This window comes from Aythya fuligula, chromosome 7 (genome assembly GCF_009819795.1).
Source record: "Aythya fuligula isolate bAytFul2 chromosome 7, bAytFul2.pri, whole genome shotgun sequence".
In the NCBI taxonomy this organism is placed as follows: domain Eukaryota; kingdom Metazoa; phylum Chordata; class Aves; order Anseriformes; family Anatidae; genus Aythya; species Aythya fuligula.
The window spans coordinates 25,293,820-25,314,765 of NC_045565.1; the positions used below are offsets into that span (position 1 = coordinate 25,293,820).

General features: G+C 35.8%; 1 protein-coding gene across 1 annotated transcript in view; it reads right to left on the bottom strand.

The window, feature by feature from the left end:
- Positions 1 to 20,946, bottom strand: part of CFAP43 (cilia and flagella associated protein 43) — a 43,789-nt gene that overhangs the window by 7,696 nt on the left and 15,147 nt on the right. The window contains exons 10-30 of the mRNA XM_032191223.1: positions 20,565 to 20,681; positions 19,435 to 19,515; positions 18,547 to 18,695; positions 17,406 to 17,509; positions 16,117 to 16,257; positions 14,673 to 14,842; positions 14,171 to 14,323; positions 13,610 to 13,740; positions 12,666 to 12,831; positions 12,002 to 12,112; positions 10,426 to 10,503; positions 8,886 to 9,011; positions 8,367 to 8,471; positions 7,539 to 7,655; positions 6,510 to 6,710; positions 4,936 to 5,142; positions 4,076 to 4,165; positions 3,197 to 3,274; positions 2,314 to 2,439; positions 1,298 to 1,417; positions 1,109 to 1,216 (exon numbers count right to left, since the gene is read on the bottom strand). Of these exons, the coding sequence (XP_032047114.1) occupies positions 1,109 to 1,216; positions 1,298 to 1,417; positions 2,314 to 2,439; positions 3,197 to 3,274; positions 4,076 to 4,165; positions 4,936 to 5,142; positions 6,510 to 6,710; positions 7,539 to 7,655; positions 8,367 to 8,471; positions 8,886 to 9,011; positions 10,426 to 10,503; positions 12,002 to 12,112; positions 12,666 to 12,831; positions 13,610 to 13,740; positions 14,171 to 14,323; positions 14,673 to 14,842; positions 16,117 to 16,257; positions 17,406 to 17,509; positions 18,547 to 18,695; positions 19,435 to 19,515; positions 20,565 to 20,681 (2,679 nt within the window). The remainder of the gene's footprint in view (positions 1 to 1,108; positions 1,217 to 1,297; positions 1,418 to 2,313; positions 2,440 to 3,196; positions 3,275 to 4,075; positions 4,166 to 4,935; positions 5,143 to 6,509; positions 6,711 to 7,538; positions 7,656 to 8,366; positions 8,472 to 8,885; positions 9,012 to 10,425; positions 10,504 to 12,001; positions 12,113 to 12,665; positions 12,832 to 13,609; positions 13,741 to 14,170; positions 14,324 to 14,672; positions 14,843 to 16,116; positions 16,258 to 17,405; positions 17,510 to 18,546; positions 18,696 to 19,434; positions 19,516 to 20,564; positions 20,682 to 20,946) is intronic.

Consider the following 20,946-nt stretch of genomic DNA (forward strand, 5'->3'; position numbering starts at 1 on the left):
GCTGTTAAATGTTTGTACTTTGCTGGGGAGACTGCTTTGTTGTATTTGACAGTCTGCGTGGACCAAAAGATATACCAATGGGAATATTTAGAAAATTCTTAAAAATGCATTTTGAAAAATGTAACTTGGTATACACTGGGCCTCAGATAACTTTAAAACTAGTTCAGCTAGTGAACTAATGACACGGGCTAGATGCCTTTGTTGGAACCTTTCCATGAAGCTCACATACAAACAGTTGCTTGCAACTCCAAACAGAAATCTCTACAGGTTGAGTGGGAAGTCTGACATGGGGAGGCACTACTGCGTTCTCTGTGGACTCAGGAACACCTACACCAACTGGGCAAATGGACTAATATTGTGCCGTGAGCCAGAAACAACCTGAAGGCTACCACTTAGATCACCTGAATCGGACAGGTGTTGGCAGGACACAGGAAACAGAACTGTCAGACACAAATATTACTGTTAGCAGTAAGCACTCATATTGAAATACAGCTCGACTACTTGCACTCTCCAGTCTTTTTGTTGACTTGTATAAGGTATGGCAGGGACTGGCATACTCTTCAGGAGATTAAGTTTGTTGATACGTGTATAACCACATTGTACTCTGTATTATGTTCAGCTTCCACACACAGGTGCTCATGTGCTACCTCTGCCTGTGCTTTCGGCTGCCAAACACAAGTCAGCATGGCCCTGGACTACATTAGACATCCAAGAGAAAATGTGATGGCATTACATGTTCTTTTGTGCATCTTCCTGTCACAAATAGCATCATTATGGTTCTGTCAGATTGATATAAGATACTCAAAAAAAAAAAAAAAAAAAAAAAAGAGTATATAACAAATAAATAGCTGTATGCCTTCCCAATGTATGGAGCTTCACCAAAGAACTCCAGATGAACCAAGATGAGTTTCTACTCAAAAGAATGTGTTTATCTGTAGATGTATTTATAATGTACATCTTCTGTACACCTCAAGAAAAAGTCAATGGCCCTGTAAACTGCCAAAAAAATCACTTACAGCAAAATGCTGATTTGGAAAGAGCAATTTTCACTAGAAACTATACTTCAAATACTACATTTTTCCTAAGAACGGCATTTAAAATAATTTACGTTCTCCTTCTGCTTCTTCATAAAGAAATGCTGAAGTCCAGCTTCTCTAGTGTCCAACTCTTCATCCAACAGTAAAGAATAAATAAGATTGACTATTTTGAGTTCTTCCTGTGAAAAGATTATAATAAGAATTGTTAACATTCCTTCTGCACAGAGGGAGAGATGAACAATTCATGTTCTTTGCCATACCTGATAGATGACCATCTCTAAAGTCACTTTTCTTTCAAAGAGCTTGCATACAGTCTCATCAAAATTGTGTGTTGTTTCCTGTATGGAAGCTTCAAGTTTCTTCCATTCATTTTCCAGTGACTGGGGAAGGGAAAGACAAGAGAGGAGCAAACATACACAGGAGAACAAATTCTCGTACAGTATACTGAAGAATGCTGGAAAATTCACAGTATGGAACTGTATCTCCCCAACAAAAAGCTTTTCTTTTTATTTCCATTAAGTTTTTTTAGTCCTGTCCTGCATTTTTCCTCTGTTTTCTTGCAACGAAGGTGTCTAAGCTCTTTATGCACTTTTATCAAAAGACTAGTTTGTATTCCTGTTAATGATTCTGAACAGCCGTTTTAGAAATTCTAAGAGTCCATATTTTGCATCATCAAAACAACAGCTACATTCTGGAAGACAGTATTTTCATGACTGTGGCAAAACAGAAGGCATGATTCACATTTCTTTGAATCCATCCTAACAGTATTGTGGGTTGTTCCAGGGACTGAAGCTATTCATTTCCATCACCAACTAAATACTGTATTTGAAAGGCATTAACGATGATTTTGTAAAAGAAAAATCCCTCAGCCAAAAGGTCCCAGAAGTTACATTTTTCGAAGGATAATGCTGCCAGAATATGAAGTTATGTTGTCCAGATACCACTTTGAAGGATAAATGCCATTGTATTATTTGTGTATGGCATCAGCTACTCTGGGAATGGAACCTGAAAAAAACGTTTCAGGAATAGTGGTCTATTTTGAAATGAAAATTACTTTTTGTCAGATATCACAAGTTTTGTCATATACTAACTGTTATTAGTAGAGACTGCCTTTTTTACTGTCTAAGCTACAACTTATGTAATATGCTGCATGATCTTCATTCTTCATTTGTTCTATTTGTTAGTATTCATTTTAGAAGTAGATCCTGAGAAAAATTAGAAAGCTTCAATTATGAGCACTGTGAACAAAGCCACTCCCTTTCTCATTTTAATTTACCCTTCTACGCTTTTCTTTTTCTTCATTCAACTCCTTCACTTTTTCCTCATATTCTCTGAATATTATAACTTCTTGATCACTCCATTCAAGTTCAGGCTTGGATATAAAAGGAGGTGGAGGAATATTCTGCAAGTATTAAAGACAAACATGCTTAAAAAGCAATTTTAAGTCTCCATCAGAATACTAATAAACTACAACATGTATCAAATTTAATGAAAGGTATTAGAGACGGGTAAGATCTAAGTAACATACACGTTCTATTTCTGTGTCCTGTTGCTTGTACCAGTAGTTTTGTTGTATGTTTATGGTCCTGTCCCTTTCCACTTGATTACAAAATTTTCTACTGGATCTTGTAAAATACGAGTATGTTGTACTCAAACATACTATTGTCAGTACGAGACATGTAATATTTTCTGTTACAGAATAAGTGGGGTTCTCATTTTCTGAAACAGATCAATCCCACTGACGGGGTTTGGTCTGCCTTATCCCTTCTCTGTGACACTCATGTTGTTTTCTTCCTCTCTTACTGTAACAACTTTATTTGCTGCATTAAATGAAACACACTATTTTTCTGTAAGATCACAGCAACGGGCAATAGACCCTTTCCCCCATAAAACAGTCATTATACTGGGATTATGTTCCTATAGGATAGGGACTTTGGGATAGGAACAGGTGTTGATGGGCAAATCATGTGCAGGCACTAGAATCTTGTAGTCTTGAGTCCACTGTATGATCTTTTAAGGAATTTAACTAGGCACAATGCAATTCTACAATTCTTTGATCTTCTTTTATTACTAAGGTTGGAAATATTTGCTAATTGCAATTCATGTTTCCATAAAAAAACAACAAGCTACCTAAATGATATAGCAGAAACACAGCTTACAATTTTCAATATGTCTTCCTTTTGGACTTCTAGCACTCCACCCATCATGTCATTAAGCGCACGTAGTCTTTCATTGTCCTGGGAATGACAAAAATAATATTTTAGGATACAAAAGAAGATGGAGTAGCTGGAAGTTTTGGGAATGGTATTAGGACAGTTCACCTCTAGATCACCAATAGGATTCTACTGTGTCACTAGTAGATTAATGCTTTTTGGTGATGCTTGTGAGAAACACTAAAGGTCTAAGATTTTTTTATTTATTTTTTTTTTCTGATAGACAGATGGTCATATACCAAATAACTTCCTAAAACTGCAATTTTGGCAGTTTTGGAAGCAGTACGTAGACTACACCTGACCAGTTTGCAGGCTAGGATGAATGAGGTTGTACGTCTTATGGATGCAAGTTGAATGTCTTACTGTGCATCTCTTTTGGGGCCAGAACCATTTTAGGCTTTTCATAGACATATTTACAAGCCAGAGAAAAGCACTGTGATCTAGTCCAATCCCTGAAGAGCAGAGGTCAGAGAAACTCAGCCAACAAGTTTGTATCAAGCCCAAAGCTCTTGGCTGAGCCGTAGCATACATTTAGAGAAGTATCTAGTCCCCAGTCTCCCAATACAGTGTTTTAAATTGCTACAAAGCAAATTTTTAATAACTGGGAGTGTAACACTAAAACTTTCCTCCCCCTCAGCTGCTCTGTGTAGATGTACATGTAAGTGTAAATGATACTAAGAGGGAAAAGGCACACTTTGTCATTACTTAGCATTTTTACGTTTATTCTCCTATACTACCTTACTGGACTATTCCAGGGCAGCATTAACTAAATAGCCCAATCAGCAACAATGGCCTGTTCAGTAAAAAGGATACGACTTGAAGTACCAGAGCAGTAAGGCGTCTTTCCATTTCAAGCTTAGCCAGCATTTCTGCTCTCTCTCGCTCTTGCGGAGTCAAGTATTTTTCAGCTTTAATCTGAAAGAAGGAAATCGGGTTCTTATCAGGATTTTTTTTCTCAAAACATGATCCCACATGGATTAAGAAAATTTGGAAAGATGGTGTAATATTATTTTTATTCATTATTTTTTTGTATCTCTGCTTTATGGTGATATACCTCAAGAAAACAAATTGTTCTTTAGAACAGCTCCAAAAACTATACTGAAAAAAACGCTAAAATATACACTACCGTCCTTCTTGCTGATGTTAATCATAGTTTGAGCATGTCTTTGGGTTTTCTGGCAGTAGAATAATAGATTGGTGAGAGAGAAGACAGAAGAGGGAAAAGACGGACTTAAAGAGCAGTTGAAATAAAATAATATTTTGTATCAAAAGTACAGTGTTTATATATTATCAATTTGATTTAGAAATACAGTACTAACTATGCTTAAGTGCCTAGATTCTTAGTTTCTGATGCTCAGAAACTGAAGAAAAAAAACAGAGAAATTCTCATCTATTGAAGTGACTCCCTGCAAGCCTGATTTGAGTCTTACCAGGAACAGGGGTAAATTGGACCTAATTTATGGACAATTAAAAACTTCTTAACAGTATTTTGTTAATTTCAGAGAGGCTTATTAAGAGTTTTCTACCTAAAAAATGAGGGGAAGCAAAAAAGCCAGACAGATGATTTTACGTACACAGACACATCTGTTTTAAGGCTTTTCAATACTGACACAATGGCTGGAAATGAGAAGAATTAGAGAACTGTATTTGTGTGGGTGAAAGAGAAAGATTTCTTTTTCAGGCACCTCTGAATCCTGAACAGTGAGTACTTGCTCTGGCATCTCATCATCTGTAAGACCTGGCTCCCACACTTCCACTTGGAGGTCAAGTTGAGCCAAGATTTCTTGGATCCTCAGGTTTCTTTCTTTCACTCTTGCTATCTCCTGCTCCTTTTGTCGTGCAACTATGTCAAATTCCTTATTAAAAGCAGTTTTCACTTTGTAAATGATGTCCTGAAATACCAAAAAAGGAAACAGCAATGCTCACAGGTCCCATCCATCAATGATTATGTACTACTTCTCAATTCTTTGGAATTATGGATGTGTGTATTTGTATGTGTGACAGACAGAGAAACTGGTAAGACCCCTCTGTTATAAAGGCAGAGTTCAAGGTTTGTTAAGTGGTCAACTTTTTATTTATTTATTTATTTATTTTTGCTATTTGATGAAGATTCTGAGAGACACATACTGTTGCCAAAGCAAGAGTTAAAATTAGGCTACTTATATTTGCTATTTTTTTGCAGTCTTTGGGTGAAGGAAGAAAGCGCTTCAAATTAAAAAACACATGACCTGTGATTGTAGAGACTGTAAAACACAAGAGCAGGAGAGCAATGTTAAGGACATACTTTCCTGATTTTTAAGTGATGTAGCCTGCAATTTTTATATGCTTTGAGGTGATTTTCTGTCTGACATGTAAAGTAAATGGTTTTAAAAGCATATATCCCTAGTGGATATGTTCTTCCTTTTTAGCCTAAATAATTGTTCTCAACAAAGAAAAGCACAATATTAAGAGAGAAAACTACATCTCTCCTACTGCATCACTTTACTAAAAGAAAAAAAAAAAGTGAAAAGAATTTCAGTTCTACCATTAAGCTTCATATTTTGAGTTGCTTAGATGTTTGTGATTTATATTACAATAAATATTTCTATCCATGGTTATTTCATTGATTTCTAATATAGTAATAATGTAGGATGTAACACAGCAGGATGACAGACAAGGTACACTATTGCTGGGAGAAAAAAGGCTGTTCTCAATGTCTAGCTAACCATCTAGCTCTGACCAAGCTCACTGCCTGGGCCAAGAAATCTAAGTGCCTCTACAGTTAGAGAGAGGATATGCATCCTTAAAGCCATGCAACAGAAAGATCTTGTTACATTCAAGCTTGCATTTAAAGGTGTTCCTTGTGTTTCTTCCCCATCGACTTCAAACACCAATATATCTATTAGATTTCATGTATTACAATGCATAATCATTAATCTCTGCTACCACACACAGCCTTAAAAAGCTCTAAGGAGGCAATGCTTGATAGTAATTTAACCACTTCTACCTACTTTTGTACGTCATCTTCACAGGAAGCCTTTTTTGTATTATGTTTATTAATACACTGGTTATGTTTATTAATACACTTCAGCTGGCAAGACCACGTGGTGTTCTACAACACCATGTGCATTTATCAGCTTTCAGTGCAGTAACAGAGACCTGGGCAGCTCTCCATTGTGCAGTGCAAGTCTGCCCAGAAGCTAACAGTGGCTGTGACTGCTGTGAGAACCAACAGACACGACAGTGTCACTGCAGTAATACAAATTTAAGAAGTAGTCACCTTCAGTAATACTATTTGATTGACTTTCTGCTCCCTAGAGTGCAAGTCCAATTGGTGGTAAAGCACAGATGTGTCTCCACCATACTGAGAACTCAGACTTCCGTCCAGGCAGCAAGATGTGCTAGCACCAGCCATTACTTCTTCCGCATTCTCTTCTTCTTCTTCTGTCTCTGACACAGTCTCAAGACTTCTCTTCTGAACCTGAATATCACAAACATGATAACTGTATTAATTTTGTAAGCAGTCCAGTGGCACATGCATGAAAAAGTACTAGAGGTTCTATTCAGCAATTAAGCCTTGCCCAGCAATAAAAATAATACAAGTCAATACATGATCATATCTGGAACACTGGGTCCAGTTTTGGGTTCCCCAGCACAAAGACATGCTGGAGCAAATTCAGCGAAGAGCTGCTAATACACTTAAGAATACGAAACTTCTAAAATATGAGGAGAAGCTGAGAGATCTAGGATTGTTTAGCCTCAATAAGAGAAGACTTGGGGGGAATCTTACTGATATGTATAAAAACCTTATGGTGGGGAGTTAAAACAACAGAGACAGACTCTTCTCAGTGGTATCCAGTGATAGGATGAGAGGAAATGTGTATACATCAAAATACAGAAAACCTAATTTAAACATAAGAAAACACTTCTAAAGTGAGGGTTGTCAAATACTGGAACAAGTTGCCAACAGAGTTAATGGAAACCCATCCATGGAAATACTCCAAACCTAAATGGATATGGTCCTGAGCAGATTGCTGTAGCTGATCCTGCTTTAAGCAGGAGTGTTGGACTAGACTTCCAGAGAGTTCCTTCAACCTCGGCTATTCTGTGATTCTGTAATACTGATATATTTGTTCTGAGTAAGAACACAGTTCATCTTTGCTTATCTTTTTATTTTTATTTGGACAATTTCTACAGCAAGAAAATTGAGCTCAGAAATATATCTCTGTAAAGAAGGATTAAGATGCCTATTCAATTCAGAACATCCTGATCCAAAATGCCTTTCTGCAGTACTTCAAAGAGATTGTACCTTAAGATCAGCTGCCTCGATCTTCCTTAACTGGCGAACTTTCTCCAAAGTTGCCAGCTCTTCTTCATTAAGTTGTTTCAGGGGATAATTCTGCACTTCACAAGCTATATGGAAACACTGCTCAAAAACAAAAACTGAGTTAAAAGGTCTTCATAAAGCATTTATCAATTCATTTGTTCTATACCTGAATGTTAAACCGTCACAATGACTGAAAATCCGGAATAAAATTGAGGAGCAAATAATATAGCAATATATTAAAAAATAAGACTAAAAGCGCTTGCTTATTTGGTAGTGAAAATGGTTGATTTCATTTTTTTGTTGTTGTTTTCTTCCTTTTAACAATCTGTGGATATAGCATTTTTGTACAGGGAATTCTACCAGAACTAGATTTTTGTAAAAACACTTGGTCTTTCACCACCCGTGAGATAATCCAGTAGCACCAGTTAGACTAACGTCCCTCTCTTAGAAATAGGCAAAATCAGTGCTAAATTTGGCCTTTATATTTTGTAAAGTAGAAGTCATACTCATGGCACAGAGCAAAATGATATTTACCACTACTTCAGGAAAACTGCATAACGATATTCTCTGAGATCAAGGAATTAAGGAATTGCATATCTGCTTATCAGCACTCTTACTCACCTTAGAAGATAAAACTAGCCAGGGTCAGAGAAAATGAACAAAATGAAAAAATTGCATGAGGCCTGAGAAGTAAGCCTTTTCCCATATTATAAGTAAATCAGAAATGTGTTATACATCTATTTATTTTGTCTCTGTACCTAAAGGAATCAAAAAACTAGTAGAGAAAATGTGGTGAAAAGCAGAGGTTACCTTAACTGTACGTCCTTTTACAGACATGGAGTCCCAGCACTCATGTCTGATGACATGCTGCAAGTAGCAGTTGGCTAAAGTCTCCATCTCAATCTTTTCTCTCACCTTTCAAGGTACATAAAATAACATAAGACAAAGTGCAAAACAGGCAGTTTCTATTGATTTACTGAAATAACATTAACAGATTAAAATAATTACTAACGTTTAATTATATTGTACTTTCAGAGCTACCTTCTCCAAAACCCTGTATCACATGATATTGAAAGGAATCTTTTTATATGAGAGAAAATGAATCCCAGAACTTCAGCATACTGTCAGAGTTACAGTTTCTGGCATAATTCATATTCCCATTAACAGTGTCTGCATAAAGTTTCACCTACTTCAAAATGTGATTTTATTTTTTTTCCTACTTCTCAGCAGCAAACAGCAATTTTGAGACCATCCTCTTTGCTCTTTAATCATTCTTTTTCATTTTCACTGCCATTTTTAAAACGTCTCCCCACCGCCATTCTGTCATACCCTGGCCACTTCTTGTTCAGCCTCTGCTTGAGCTTTTTTCTGTTCTTCTGTATCCAGGTTGAACTCCTGTTGCTCCAGTTTCTCAATGTCTGGCACCTGTTCATTTTCATGCAGCATTTTCTGAACCTTATTTTTAATTAAGAAACAAAAATTAATTGAATGCGAATAGATAAGATGCTATTTTTAACATTGTAGAACTTGATACCAGGTAAAATGATTTTAATTGCCTTCACTTTTAACTGTTTCATGGTATTGGGTAGAACGGTCTGCACACAGCTTGTGACAGAGTGCTACATGAATGTATTTCATCTTTCTTTTAAAGTTGATTGGGATGCAATATATGAAGTTCTGTATATTTTCTAAGAATCTGTAGTAAACAATGCTTGACTCTCAGGTACTGAGCACTGAAGTTGTTTTATTAGTTGTTTTATTTATCGCTTTTATTAGGTTATCTATCTCAATACGGTTCAACAAAGGGAAGTGCAAAATCCTGCACCAGGGGAAGAAAACTTCATGCACCAGTACATGCTGGGTGCTAAGCAACTTTCCACAGAAGCACCTCAGGGTTCTGGTGGACACGAAGTTGAACATGAACGAACAATGTGCCCTTGCAGCAAAGAAGGCTAATAGTATACTGGGCTGCAATAAAAGGAGTGCTGCTGGCAGGCTGAGGTGACACTTCATCTCTACTCAGCATTGGTGGGGCCATGTTTGGAGTACCAGTGTCTGGTTCTGGGACTCCCAGTACAAATGAGATACGGACATACTGGAGTTAGTCCACCAAAAGCCTAAGAAGATGATTAAGGGACTGGAGCATTTCTCTTATGTTGAAAAACTGAGACCTGGGACTGTACAATCATAGAATCTAGAAAAAAAGAAGTCTCAAGGGGCATGTGGGAGGGGTGTATCTCATCAGTGTATATAAATACCTGAAAAGAGGATGCAAATATGACAGAGACAGGCTCTATTCTGTAGGACTCAGTGACAACACGAGGCAATGGATGTGAACTGAAACACAGGAAGTTCTGGACTGAATTTTATTTTATTTTGTTTTTTAGTATGAGGGTGACTGAGCACTGGAACAGGTTGCCAAGAAAGGTCATGGAGTCCCCATCCTTGGAGATATTCAAAATGTCTGGACGTGGTCCTGGGCAACCTGCTCTAGATGACTGTTTGCTTCTTGCGGACAACAATTTTTATGGAAGGAAACGGAAGAAGAGAGGACAGTAATTTTTGTAATAGAAAGATGCTAGGCAAAAACTTTCCTGCTGAGGAGATAGATTGGTCAAGGAATGAAGTTGGTACAAAATATTTCTTTGGAACAAAGGAAACTGAGAACCAGACAGTAGCTCCTGAGAGATTCGGAGTATAGCACCTCAAGAAGCATGCCTCTTTACTACCCATCTGCCCAGAGTTTATGACAAAACTCTAACAGAGGTCTAGAGCTGGTAGCTATAAAGGAAATGCCCCTTAAAAAAAAAAAAAAAAAAAAAAAAAAAAGAGCTGGGAAGTCAAGACATTATTATTGAAAGAAACTCACAGTTTTACGCAGCTTCTTAATTCCCATTTGAAGTTCTTTCTTCTGGTCAGCAAACCTCTCAGTCTCTTCTCTCATGACCTGACATACAACAAATATATTGTTGAAAGACAAAAATAGACAGGAAGAGAAAAAAGACTGAAATAATCTAAAGGAACATTATCTGTACAGAAAGCAAAACTCCAAAGGGAGATAACTGAAACAGACATAATGCTAATTCAGAAGGATGGTTCTCAGAATTGTCCAAGAGAAAAAATTGTCCAGCCAGGTTACATCAACAGAGCTTGAAAGAAAAAAATATTAAAGAAAGAAGTAATCACAAATTAAATGAATTTCAAACACATTGAACTGGGTAAAGCACACTCACAGGATTTGTTAGGTGCCATATATTTCCTTAGATCTTTCATTGGCACTAAGCATTTTTGGTGGGATATTTAAAAAATGAAGTATACCAGTATCTATTACTGATTTTCAAAGAGTGAAATATTATTCTTTGCTGCTACAGCCTTGCTGTAAAAAAATTAAAATTGCTCTTCACCTCTGGAATTTTTTTTCTAAAATAAACTTACAGCTTAAGGTAAGATGATAGCTATTGATTGCATGGAATGGAAATATGATTCTGATAATACATGGACTATATCCTCTAAAAGTCAGGTGCAGATCTCCTAAAACGTTAATAAGCAGTTTAACTCAACCTGGAACCACACTGCTACACTTCAACCTTTGCTTCTTATCACCTGTACCTAAGATGACACTAATATTCACATGGCAGTTATGGGGATGCACAGTCACAAGGATTTGCCAAAAAAATTCCAATGCAGACACTCAAAGCACGAGTGCCCGTATGAAAGAAGAAACAGGAATATATGTCTGGGAGAGGGATGGAAAAGATTCCACAGTTTCATTAGAAGTATGTCTTAGATTCACTCCATTTACTTGTGAAACTGTATCATAATTTGGACGGTCATTACTTAGATACTTTCTGAGATACAGAAAGCAATGGTACTTTGTAAAAGACAATTATTTTGCCATCATTTGACCCCAAAAGCTGGACAAAATACAGTGCTCTGGCTCATATCAAAGTGGTTGCATAACATACTCACCTCAACCTTAACCTGAAATAAACCCCAAAAGTGTTTGTTTTGTTTTGTTTTTTTGTTTTTTTTTTTTTTTCCTCCAATTAATGTCATATAGTTGACTATCAATTTAACACTGCTGTAGTTTGTTAACTGTGGCCCTTAAGAAGAAGAAAGCACCTGCCTTGTTACTTGTACTGATCTTTTGTGCAACTTTTTGACACATTTAGTAGAAAAATGTCTTCATACCTTTCTGCGGGAAGCCAGCTTGTCTGGCATATTTACTGAGTTTATTCCTTGTGTAGAAGTGGTCTTGGTCTTTACAGCTCCTGTTGTGCTAGGTTCCTGCCTTGATGTATTTCAAACTTTGACCTAGCATTTCTAAAAGCCTACATCACAATGCCTTAAAACTGCATTCATTTATTGTATATAATTTGACACCTCTAATGACTATTGACTCTTGAGAACTTTGGCCTTGGTTTGTACTTATTCTACAAAAATACCTTCTTTATTTTCTGACCCAGCCAGGTCATTTCACTGGTGCTGTCTGAAGGCAAACTGGAGAAGTTTTCATCTTCTGTCACCTCTACATGAGACGACTGAGCTGGTGCCTCCTGAAGGTAAGGACATAAGCATTCATCTTGAGTACTTACAGGGAATGAAAGAGAACCCGAAATAAAATTTTAAAGATGGACTCATATTAGAAGCAGTACTACCACCACCAAATTCCAGAGAGTGTTAAAGTATTTTTATTCCCTAATGATTCCCCAGGTTTGACCCAGCAAAGCTTTGCTGTTCTGCAAAGACTTTTGACTGTAATGGGATGAGTGTACTGACCTCTGTAATCACTGCTTTGCTTGATTTCAACAGAAAAACATGTAACTAGTAACTCACAATATTTATCAGTAACATCAAACTGCGAATGACATAACTTCATATGAGGAGAGAAAAAAACAAACAAGTAGAAATCAAAGATATGTCATCTTCCCATAAACTATTCAATTTCCTTGATAATTCTATTCCACAAATGAATAATTATCATAGTCAATATACAAGGGGTGTTCTACTTTCACAAACGGATTTATTTTTTTTTGAAGACAGCTCTTACCTATAATCTTAGGATAATGATCAAACTTTTTTTTTTCCCCACAAGAAGAAAGAAAATACCTTAGATTCCTTTTCTGAAAGTGATTCCGATGTGGATTCTGGGTCAAAGTGCCATTCTGCCATACATTTTAACACAGCATTTTCATTTGAAATAGACTTGTTCAGTACAGTAAGAAGAGATTGCCAATGAAAAGCAGCTTCCTTAACTTCAGTTTCCTTTATTTTCCTAGTAAATAGAAAGGACACTGATGCATTTGTTGTGTATTATAAAAATTGAAGTTTTAAATATTCTCTATAATATTTCCATTAAGTTTTTTAAACATGCTTGTTCAGTATTTTTACATATGATTCAATATTGTTTGAATATATCTAAAATACATATTGTTTGAATACATCTAGATATGAATATATCTAGAATTAAATGAAGTTTACACAGAATTAGAAATTTTGAAAGATGGATTACCCAGATTATAAATATTGCTCTGAAGAGATCTTTGATCTCTGCATCAACCTGAACTTTATACCACAGAAAAGTTGTAGTTTCAACTGTCTCTTACTCTTTGTATCTAATAACTCTCTACAGCCACAGTTAAATTCCCTTGAAAAACTGTGATGTCTCCTACTCACTGAGTTGAAACAGTATCTTGACAGATATCTCAAATTCCTACTCACATAAACCCAAAGAGCCCCTCTCAGGTGGTTTATTTGAAAGTAGCAAGAAGCCCATTATCTGTAATACTTCTCAGAAGACACTCTGATCTTGATCTGTAACCACACCCAAGGTACAATTCATTCCCTACAAGGCTGGTGGGAACCTTTTCATGAGCTAGGGAGACCACCTCAACAGATGAAAGGAGTGATTTTATTGCCCAGCTGCATCAAATTCTCCTCCTTACTTTGAGACTAATCAAGAGGAAGTCTAGAATCACAAGTAGATGCAAAAATTAGTCTGTCAGGATCCAAGAACTGACACCATCAATATTGTTCTGCCACTTTACACATACTTCCATTTCAGACACACCAGGGCACCATCGGTTTCACCATTAACGAGGATGAATTTGCCATCCAGTGAAAATACTGTGGATCTGATTCCCCCTCTTTGATATGAGTGGCAATGCTTTTGAGCAAGTATTTCCTAGAAAAGTCACAGAAACAGTTCAGCAAATATATTTTTCTAACAGACGATGTCTGTAAATTATGCTGCTTTATTTTTAGATAGAGATCTATCCAAAATATCGATATAAAGTATATAAAAGACTAGAGGTCATAGTTTTTGACCACAGATAGGAGCAATTTTCTAGTATATAGATTTTGTAGGAGACAGAGAAGTAAAATTATCTACCTGAAGATTTACTGGAAAAGAAAGTAAGTAGTATAATGTGATCACATTCACATTCATTATAAAAAGAATTGTACTGTATAATGTTATGTCAATTCATGTTTAACAAAAATTTTTCAGGAACATCTTATATTTAAGTGAATAAAAGCTTGCAGTGAAATACAGTAGCTCTTACAGCTCTTTCAGGTGTAAACCGAACAAAGCCTGTGCCTGAACACTTGCCTACCATAGTAGAAGTGTGATAGATGAACAAAACACCATCTTTTGCTGCTGATGCTAGCCATCGGCTGTTGGGTGATAAGCAGAGGAATCCTGATCCAAACTGATTGCTAGGAGTCCTCTTTTCTGATGACAATACTGGTGGATCTTCCAAAATATTCTGCCAAGCAAACGAAATGTTAAAAGCAGTTGAGTTGACGGAAATATCTATACAATTTTAAGGAGACTAACAATAGATTTTTGGGTTGTTGATCACATGTCCACAAACTACATGAGTTTTAAGAACCAGTATTTGACTTTCCCTGTAAAAGAACAAGGAGATTTCTTTTGCCAGGTTTCTGAGCAGTAGTAGTACACTGAAAATTAACATTTGGGAATGGAGTATTGGGAATTTTAGTGCAGAGAGGATATTTTTTTTTTAAGAAAATATTCTTCAGTATTCACTTATCTACAGAAATGTTGGCTGGTACTTCACTACCACCCAAAATATAACAGTTTCAGGGAATTACCTGTTCGGAGAGATTGTATTTACAGATGACACGTGCACAGGTACAGTAGCCATACACTGTGTTATCCTTCAGTCTGACCGCCGAGTTCAACGGGTAATCCAGATCATATTTCTCCTTTTTAATGGCACTAGCATTTAGCATTCCTTGTTCATTAACAAACTTTTCATTATCTAAAAAAATTGGAAAAAAAAATAGTTAGGGAGAGAAATCCCCACCACTAATGTAGGTGCTCCACCTATCAATTATTGAAACCAAACAATCTCAAAGAGTGAGCATGATCTGAGTTTTCAAGGAGGAGCATGGGAGTTAAGATTCATAGCTCTAACACTAACTCTGTGGGTTGTGCCAATGTAGCAACACTGCAGTGAAACAGCGAGAGCTCTCCTAGCTCTGAATAAGCACTAGAAGCATTATAGCCAGAGTGATGAGAAAATTTGTCTACACCAATGTACCTGACTTTCTTGGGTATTATATGAGGAGTGCAAATTAGTTTGCAGGGAGGATCATGGCATCATTGCTTTCATCTAGATCACATTTAGATTTCTCTGCCATGAAGTATACACAGCCTGGGTGGTATTGGTTAAAGCACTTATGTTGATATCTTCGAAGGGCATTTCATTCATTTTGGTTGTTTAATTTGAGCATTCAAGAAGAGACATTTAAAATTAAGACTTATGCAAGAACTCTTGATCCTCAGTATCTTTCAAAATCAAGCTTCAACATAATTGCCTATAATTGGGCAAAAAGTAATCCAACATTACTGGATATTTAGAGAAAATACTAACTTAATTGAAAATTATGTTTTAGAAAGTTTATAAATTGTAGGGCCTTTTAAAAAATATATGTAAATAACAAGCAAATCTGACACTTGGTTGACTTAGTTTTATTTTTCTCCAAAAAAGGCTTTGATAGTCACCATTTGCATATAATGTAAAATGATACAAAATGTTAATAATGAACATAAGCTACCTTTCTGGGAGTTAGAACCAGATGATCTTTAAGGTCCCTTCCAACCTGAGTCATTCTATGATTTTTCTGTAATGTGACATACAGAAGATATCACTGAAACCTCAAACTGTATTGCTCGACTGGAAATTCTTGGCTGGAAGAGACATAAAACTGGAAGTGCAGGTGTCACTCACAACCAAGTCTGTCCTGCACTGGCTGTATGGTGAGGACACCAGTTGCAATTAGCCTTTGTGACTCTGCATGTGAATCACTTCTCTTTTTCCTTCCTTGGGTTTCACAGCATCACAATATTTATGCTGAAATGATTCAGCTGACTAAGTCTACGGGCAGCCATATGAGAAATGGTATCCCAGGAAAATGTACAGATGAGATGAAGAAAGAAAGAAGTTAAGATTATTAGTATTTTGTGTAAGGAATGGCAAAAATATGTTGTTGTCTTAGGAAAACCTTATGAAGTATGTATTTGAGTTCTTACCTTCGGTGAGTGCTGAAGGCAGACAAAAGATTTCCAGCCTCGCTCGCTGGACCTCTGCTACATTAAGAAGTACCATTACTTCAACTAAGTTGTTCTCGAAGTCAGAAACTACAGAGAGACCCAGCACTTCATCTGCCAACACTGAAGCAGATAAGGACCACCAATGTAAATTCTTACCGATTTATGGTAACATTTGTACTGTGATATCACGTGAAACAAAATGGAGATCTCAGTTCCGAACACATCTAAGCACAACTCTACTATTTTGAATTTGTATTAAAGTGTCAGGCAAGCCACAACCTGACTTCAGAAGTGTTGAATCCACACAACTTCAGCTTCAGGCAATGGGTACTGAGAATGCTGAGCACCAACCGTGTTTTTGTTATATTAAACATTCAAATCTGAGTTGACACCTAGCTTGAATTTTAGCAACTTTGAGACAGTCTGCTGATAACAACCAGATAAAGCACAGAAAGGCCCTGTTCTAAGAAGTCAGCCAGACAAGGAGAACATGATCAGGCAAATTCTGATTGTAATTCTCCTTAGATAATCTTCAGAATTAAGCCATATAGGCTTAACATATCAACTATCCAAGTATTATCTGGGAAATCAAACCTATTAAAATTATAAAATAATGCCCTTTATACTTAATACTTACACTTTATATGTATATGTACTTAAAATACTTAGGCTTTATATATAAAGATGACAACCTATATGCACAGAATTATAACCTTATTGGAATTGAGACTACAAGCAGATTTATAAATTTTAGAAGAATTTTTTTGTGACTTAAAATTCCATCATATTTTACTCTTCAGTAAAAATCACCAAACCTGACACTTCCACCCATATTAAAGAAGTCTGGGGTGGGCATTTGTAACAGGAGATTGCTCTCAGGTGTCATGACCTATAGATCATTAGTATAAGTCCTCACATGGTGGGCCACAGAGATATTAAGTTCTTTGCCACCACTGTTACTTTTGTGCTGGACTTTTGATCAGTTGGTCAACTGATCCAGTCTCTTCCCTGAGACTTAAACATGTCCTGGCAGAAAAGTCGTATTTGTGCATTTGCAAACTAAATTTATGGGGTGATGAGATTGTTCAGGACATGATTTTTTTGGGAAATGGCTGGGAAAAATATTTTTACGGTTGCTCGTCCTAAAACCTACATAGAATGAAGAACGGTGACTTAGTCTGATGACTAAGTAATATACTTTAAAAAGTAAATATAAAATATAACAAATAATGAAAACATGATGTAATTTATATTGCTACAAATACTACCTGTATATCCAAGAACCTGGAATAATTTTGAAGGCCGGGCATCTAGAATAAAGATATGTTCTTCTGTAGTTCTAGTGATGAGGAACTGGCCACTCTGGTCATAACTAGGTAAAATAAAAATCCAAGTAAAATACAGATTTTTAATATTAAATTCTAAAAACCATTTGGTGCAGTCAATAAAAAGGTCAAATTTTATTCACAGTTTCATAACTCTGCTGACTACCTTAAGGGCATAAATGCAATTGAAATTTCAACTTGTAGGTTTACAGTGTCAGAGCCTGATATAAATCCTAGTGCTCTAAGTGCAATTTCTAATTGAGTGGGTTGGCAATCTAAAGTTGATGTCATTCCGTAGCAATCTATTTTAACAGCTTCCTTTGAAGTTAAATTATTTTAAATAAAACTACTAAGCATATTCTTATATTTTTGAATAGACATGTCTTTGCATTGATTTCACTTTAAATAAGTTCCTTTCCATATCTATTTTTAATGTTTTATCTTAGGTAATTATGACAAGAGATCCCATCTGACTCTTGAAGTAACAGGCAGATTTACATTAATGTTTAGCAGTTCAAAATCCATTTATTTTTAAGATAGAAGTAAAATACTCTCTTTTTTATTATTATTGAAAAATAAAGAAGTAATCCTTTCAGATCACAAGAGCTATTTATAGAAGGACTGGTAAATTCTAGCACTGTTAGCAAATGAACTGTTAATAACTGTAATAAAAAGATCCACCATATAAGAAGGGATGACCCAAAGGCTTAAATTTAGCTTCATAAGACCTTGAATTTATATTCTGTGACAAATAACTTTCTAAGTTCAGATACATGGAATTGCACATAATTACTGCATATGGTGATCTGTCAAGAAGGATCCTATACATCAGTATCCTTAGCGTTCCATTCATTTTTCATAAAAATTCAACCTTATTATATTTTTCTCATCTAAATCCTGGTACTACTCTTGCAAGGAATACAGGAAAAAAAAAAAAAAAAAAAAAAAAAAAAAAAAAACTGAAATAGTTAAAATACTTTACTTTGGCATTTTTAGAATAAAAACTTCAATTTTTTTCTTCAACTAACTGCATTATTCGAGCGACAAATCAATACTATTCCTGCCTCTGTTACCGCATACTTACTGCAAAGATAGTACTGGAAATGTGGAAAGAAAAATTATGTGAACAACCCGTGGAGCTTCAACATCGGTAACATCAATGAAGTATATTTGACCACTTTTGGTCCCTATAGCAACACTGTTTGAGGAGGGACAGCAAGCCATAGCAGTTGCCTAGTTAAGAAATATAGAAGTTACTCAACAGCTCCATATCATTTTATATGACATTATGCTATATGTTAGTATGCAATTTCTTTTACCATTTACAAGTCTCTACAATTCGGAGAAGAAAACCAAAAACCAATCTAAAAATCTTTTTTTTTTTTTTTTTTTTTTTTTTTAAACAAATAAAGGATTTTAATAGACATCATAAGCATTTTTTCTTATGCTCCGTATCTACCTATCAAAAAATAATTCTCTGTTCCTCTGGAAAAAAAGACAGGATTTTTCAGGACTTAAATGCATCTTCAATCACAACAAAGCATTAACAGTTGTAAATACTTTATCAACTCAAACTCAATTCCTAAAACTTGTTTTTCAGATCAGTCAAGGCTTTCAGTTTTTATACACTTGAAACATTTCTTGTCAGTTCTGATACTCATTGGAAATACAAATTTAATAAAGTAATATCATACAGATTTAGATAATTTATTTTTTTTAAATAAATGCTTAAAGACATATCACTAGGACATTAGGATGAAATGCCTTTCTGCTTTCTGAGTTAACTTTGTGATTAGGTCAAGAAATCACTCCAAAAGAGAGTCTTTTTAAAGTCTTTCATTTGTTCTTTAAAGACACTACTTAGCTTTCCTCAAAACTGTCCAATTTAATCAAACATTACGTCACGAATTGAAAAAAAAATAGATGAAGACTTTAAGTATCAGTCACTACATGAACTCCCAGTTACGTGTACCTCAATATTAAGGTTTGTCTTGCTAAGAGAAGTCCCATCTTCCAGGAGCCAAACTTGTACTTCACCTGAAATTGTTACAGACTTGAACAAAGAAAAACATAGTCAGATGAAGGTGGAATAACCAAATAGTCTGCAAGTAGCTAGTAGCTATTCTATGGAATATACAGTCAACTGGGTGTATCAGATCAAGGTTTTTGGTTGGAATGATCTCGCTTTTGCTGTAAATGCAAAGTTAAAGAAAACATTTAATATTTTTTGTGAATTGCTGCAACTACAGGAATGGTCTTTAAGCAAGATGAGACAAGGGTAAAACATAAGCTTGATCAATATTCGTCCAACAATAAAAAAAAAAAACAAAAACACAAAACTGCTTAGAATTTTCTTTGCAAAAATAAGTGCTTAAGGAGAGGTCTTTGCTTTCTCACATGAAGAATGACGCATATCATAATTTTGCTTCATTTTCTTATGCTCAGACAATTTTATAATTCCACAGTAAATTATGGCTAGAGACCAATCAACCCTCATGTTACTTATTCTGAAGTAAAATTTATCGTTCCCATGCTAAGAACAAAGAAACAGATTCAGCAAAGTTAATTAAGACCCCAGGGTTCCTACTTGAAGAATTCATGGCTTGGGGACAAATCAGATTTGCTGGTTAAAATGTGTGTCTTGTAGGAGGTCAAAGACATTGAACGAAAGCAGGGAGTTTCTCAGAATGGACAGAGCCATGAGTAAGGCCTTCTTTCTCCCTGGACCCATGACAGAGGCATCTCTCTTCCAATTTGTGCTGAGGGCTGCAAATATCAGTAGGAACTCCTTGTTTCAATATCTGTTCTCTGAACTTTATTCACATAGTTCTGTTCACGAACCCTTGTGAGTCATACAAATCGACAGCAAAACCAGTGTGACATTTTAGCCACCTGTGAATTATCTACCCTGTATTCTAAAGCAAGTTCTGACCTTTTTGTAAGCCATACCTGAATTAATGCTATTTACATCCTTTAATGAGTAGTTATACTACTGTAACAAACATCATGAGTCCCAGTAAGACTGTTGGTTTTGTGCCTTAGCAACATATCAGTTACCTGAAAAAAGCCACTCTTATGTATAAAGAGAACATCATTTCATACCACACAGTACTTGTTCTCTGGAGGAAGAAAATCAGCCACCAGAAAACAACTGCTGCTTGCATCCAAGAGTTTGACAGCTTCTCCTCTGCGGGCAGGTTTGTAAGTATAGATTGTCCCCTGACAAATAAAAACAGATAATCCATCACTGGGCTATCAAACTTTTCATTAAAAGCTTTCAAATACTTCAGCAAAAAAATACCAATTTTTCTGAGCTTCACTCTTTAAAGGTTTTTATTTGATACTAAAATGAACGTGCCCAGTAGAGTTCAGCTGAATTTAGCAGACTATATTAACGTACACTAGCTAAACATCAGGTTAGTTCACTTGATAGTGATCTTGATCCAGCTAGTCACATTTTTTGTCTTCTCAAAATTACTTCAAT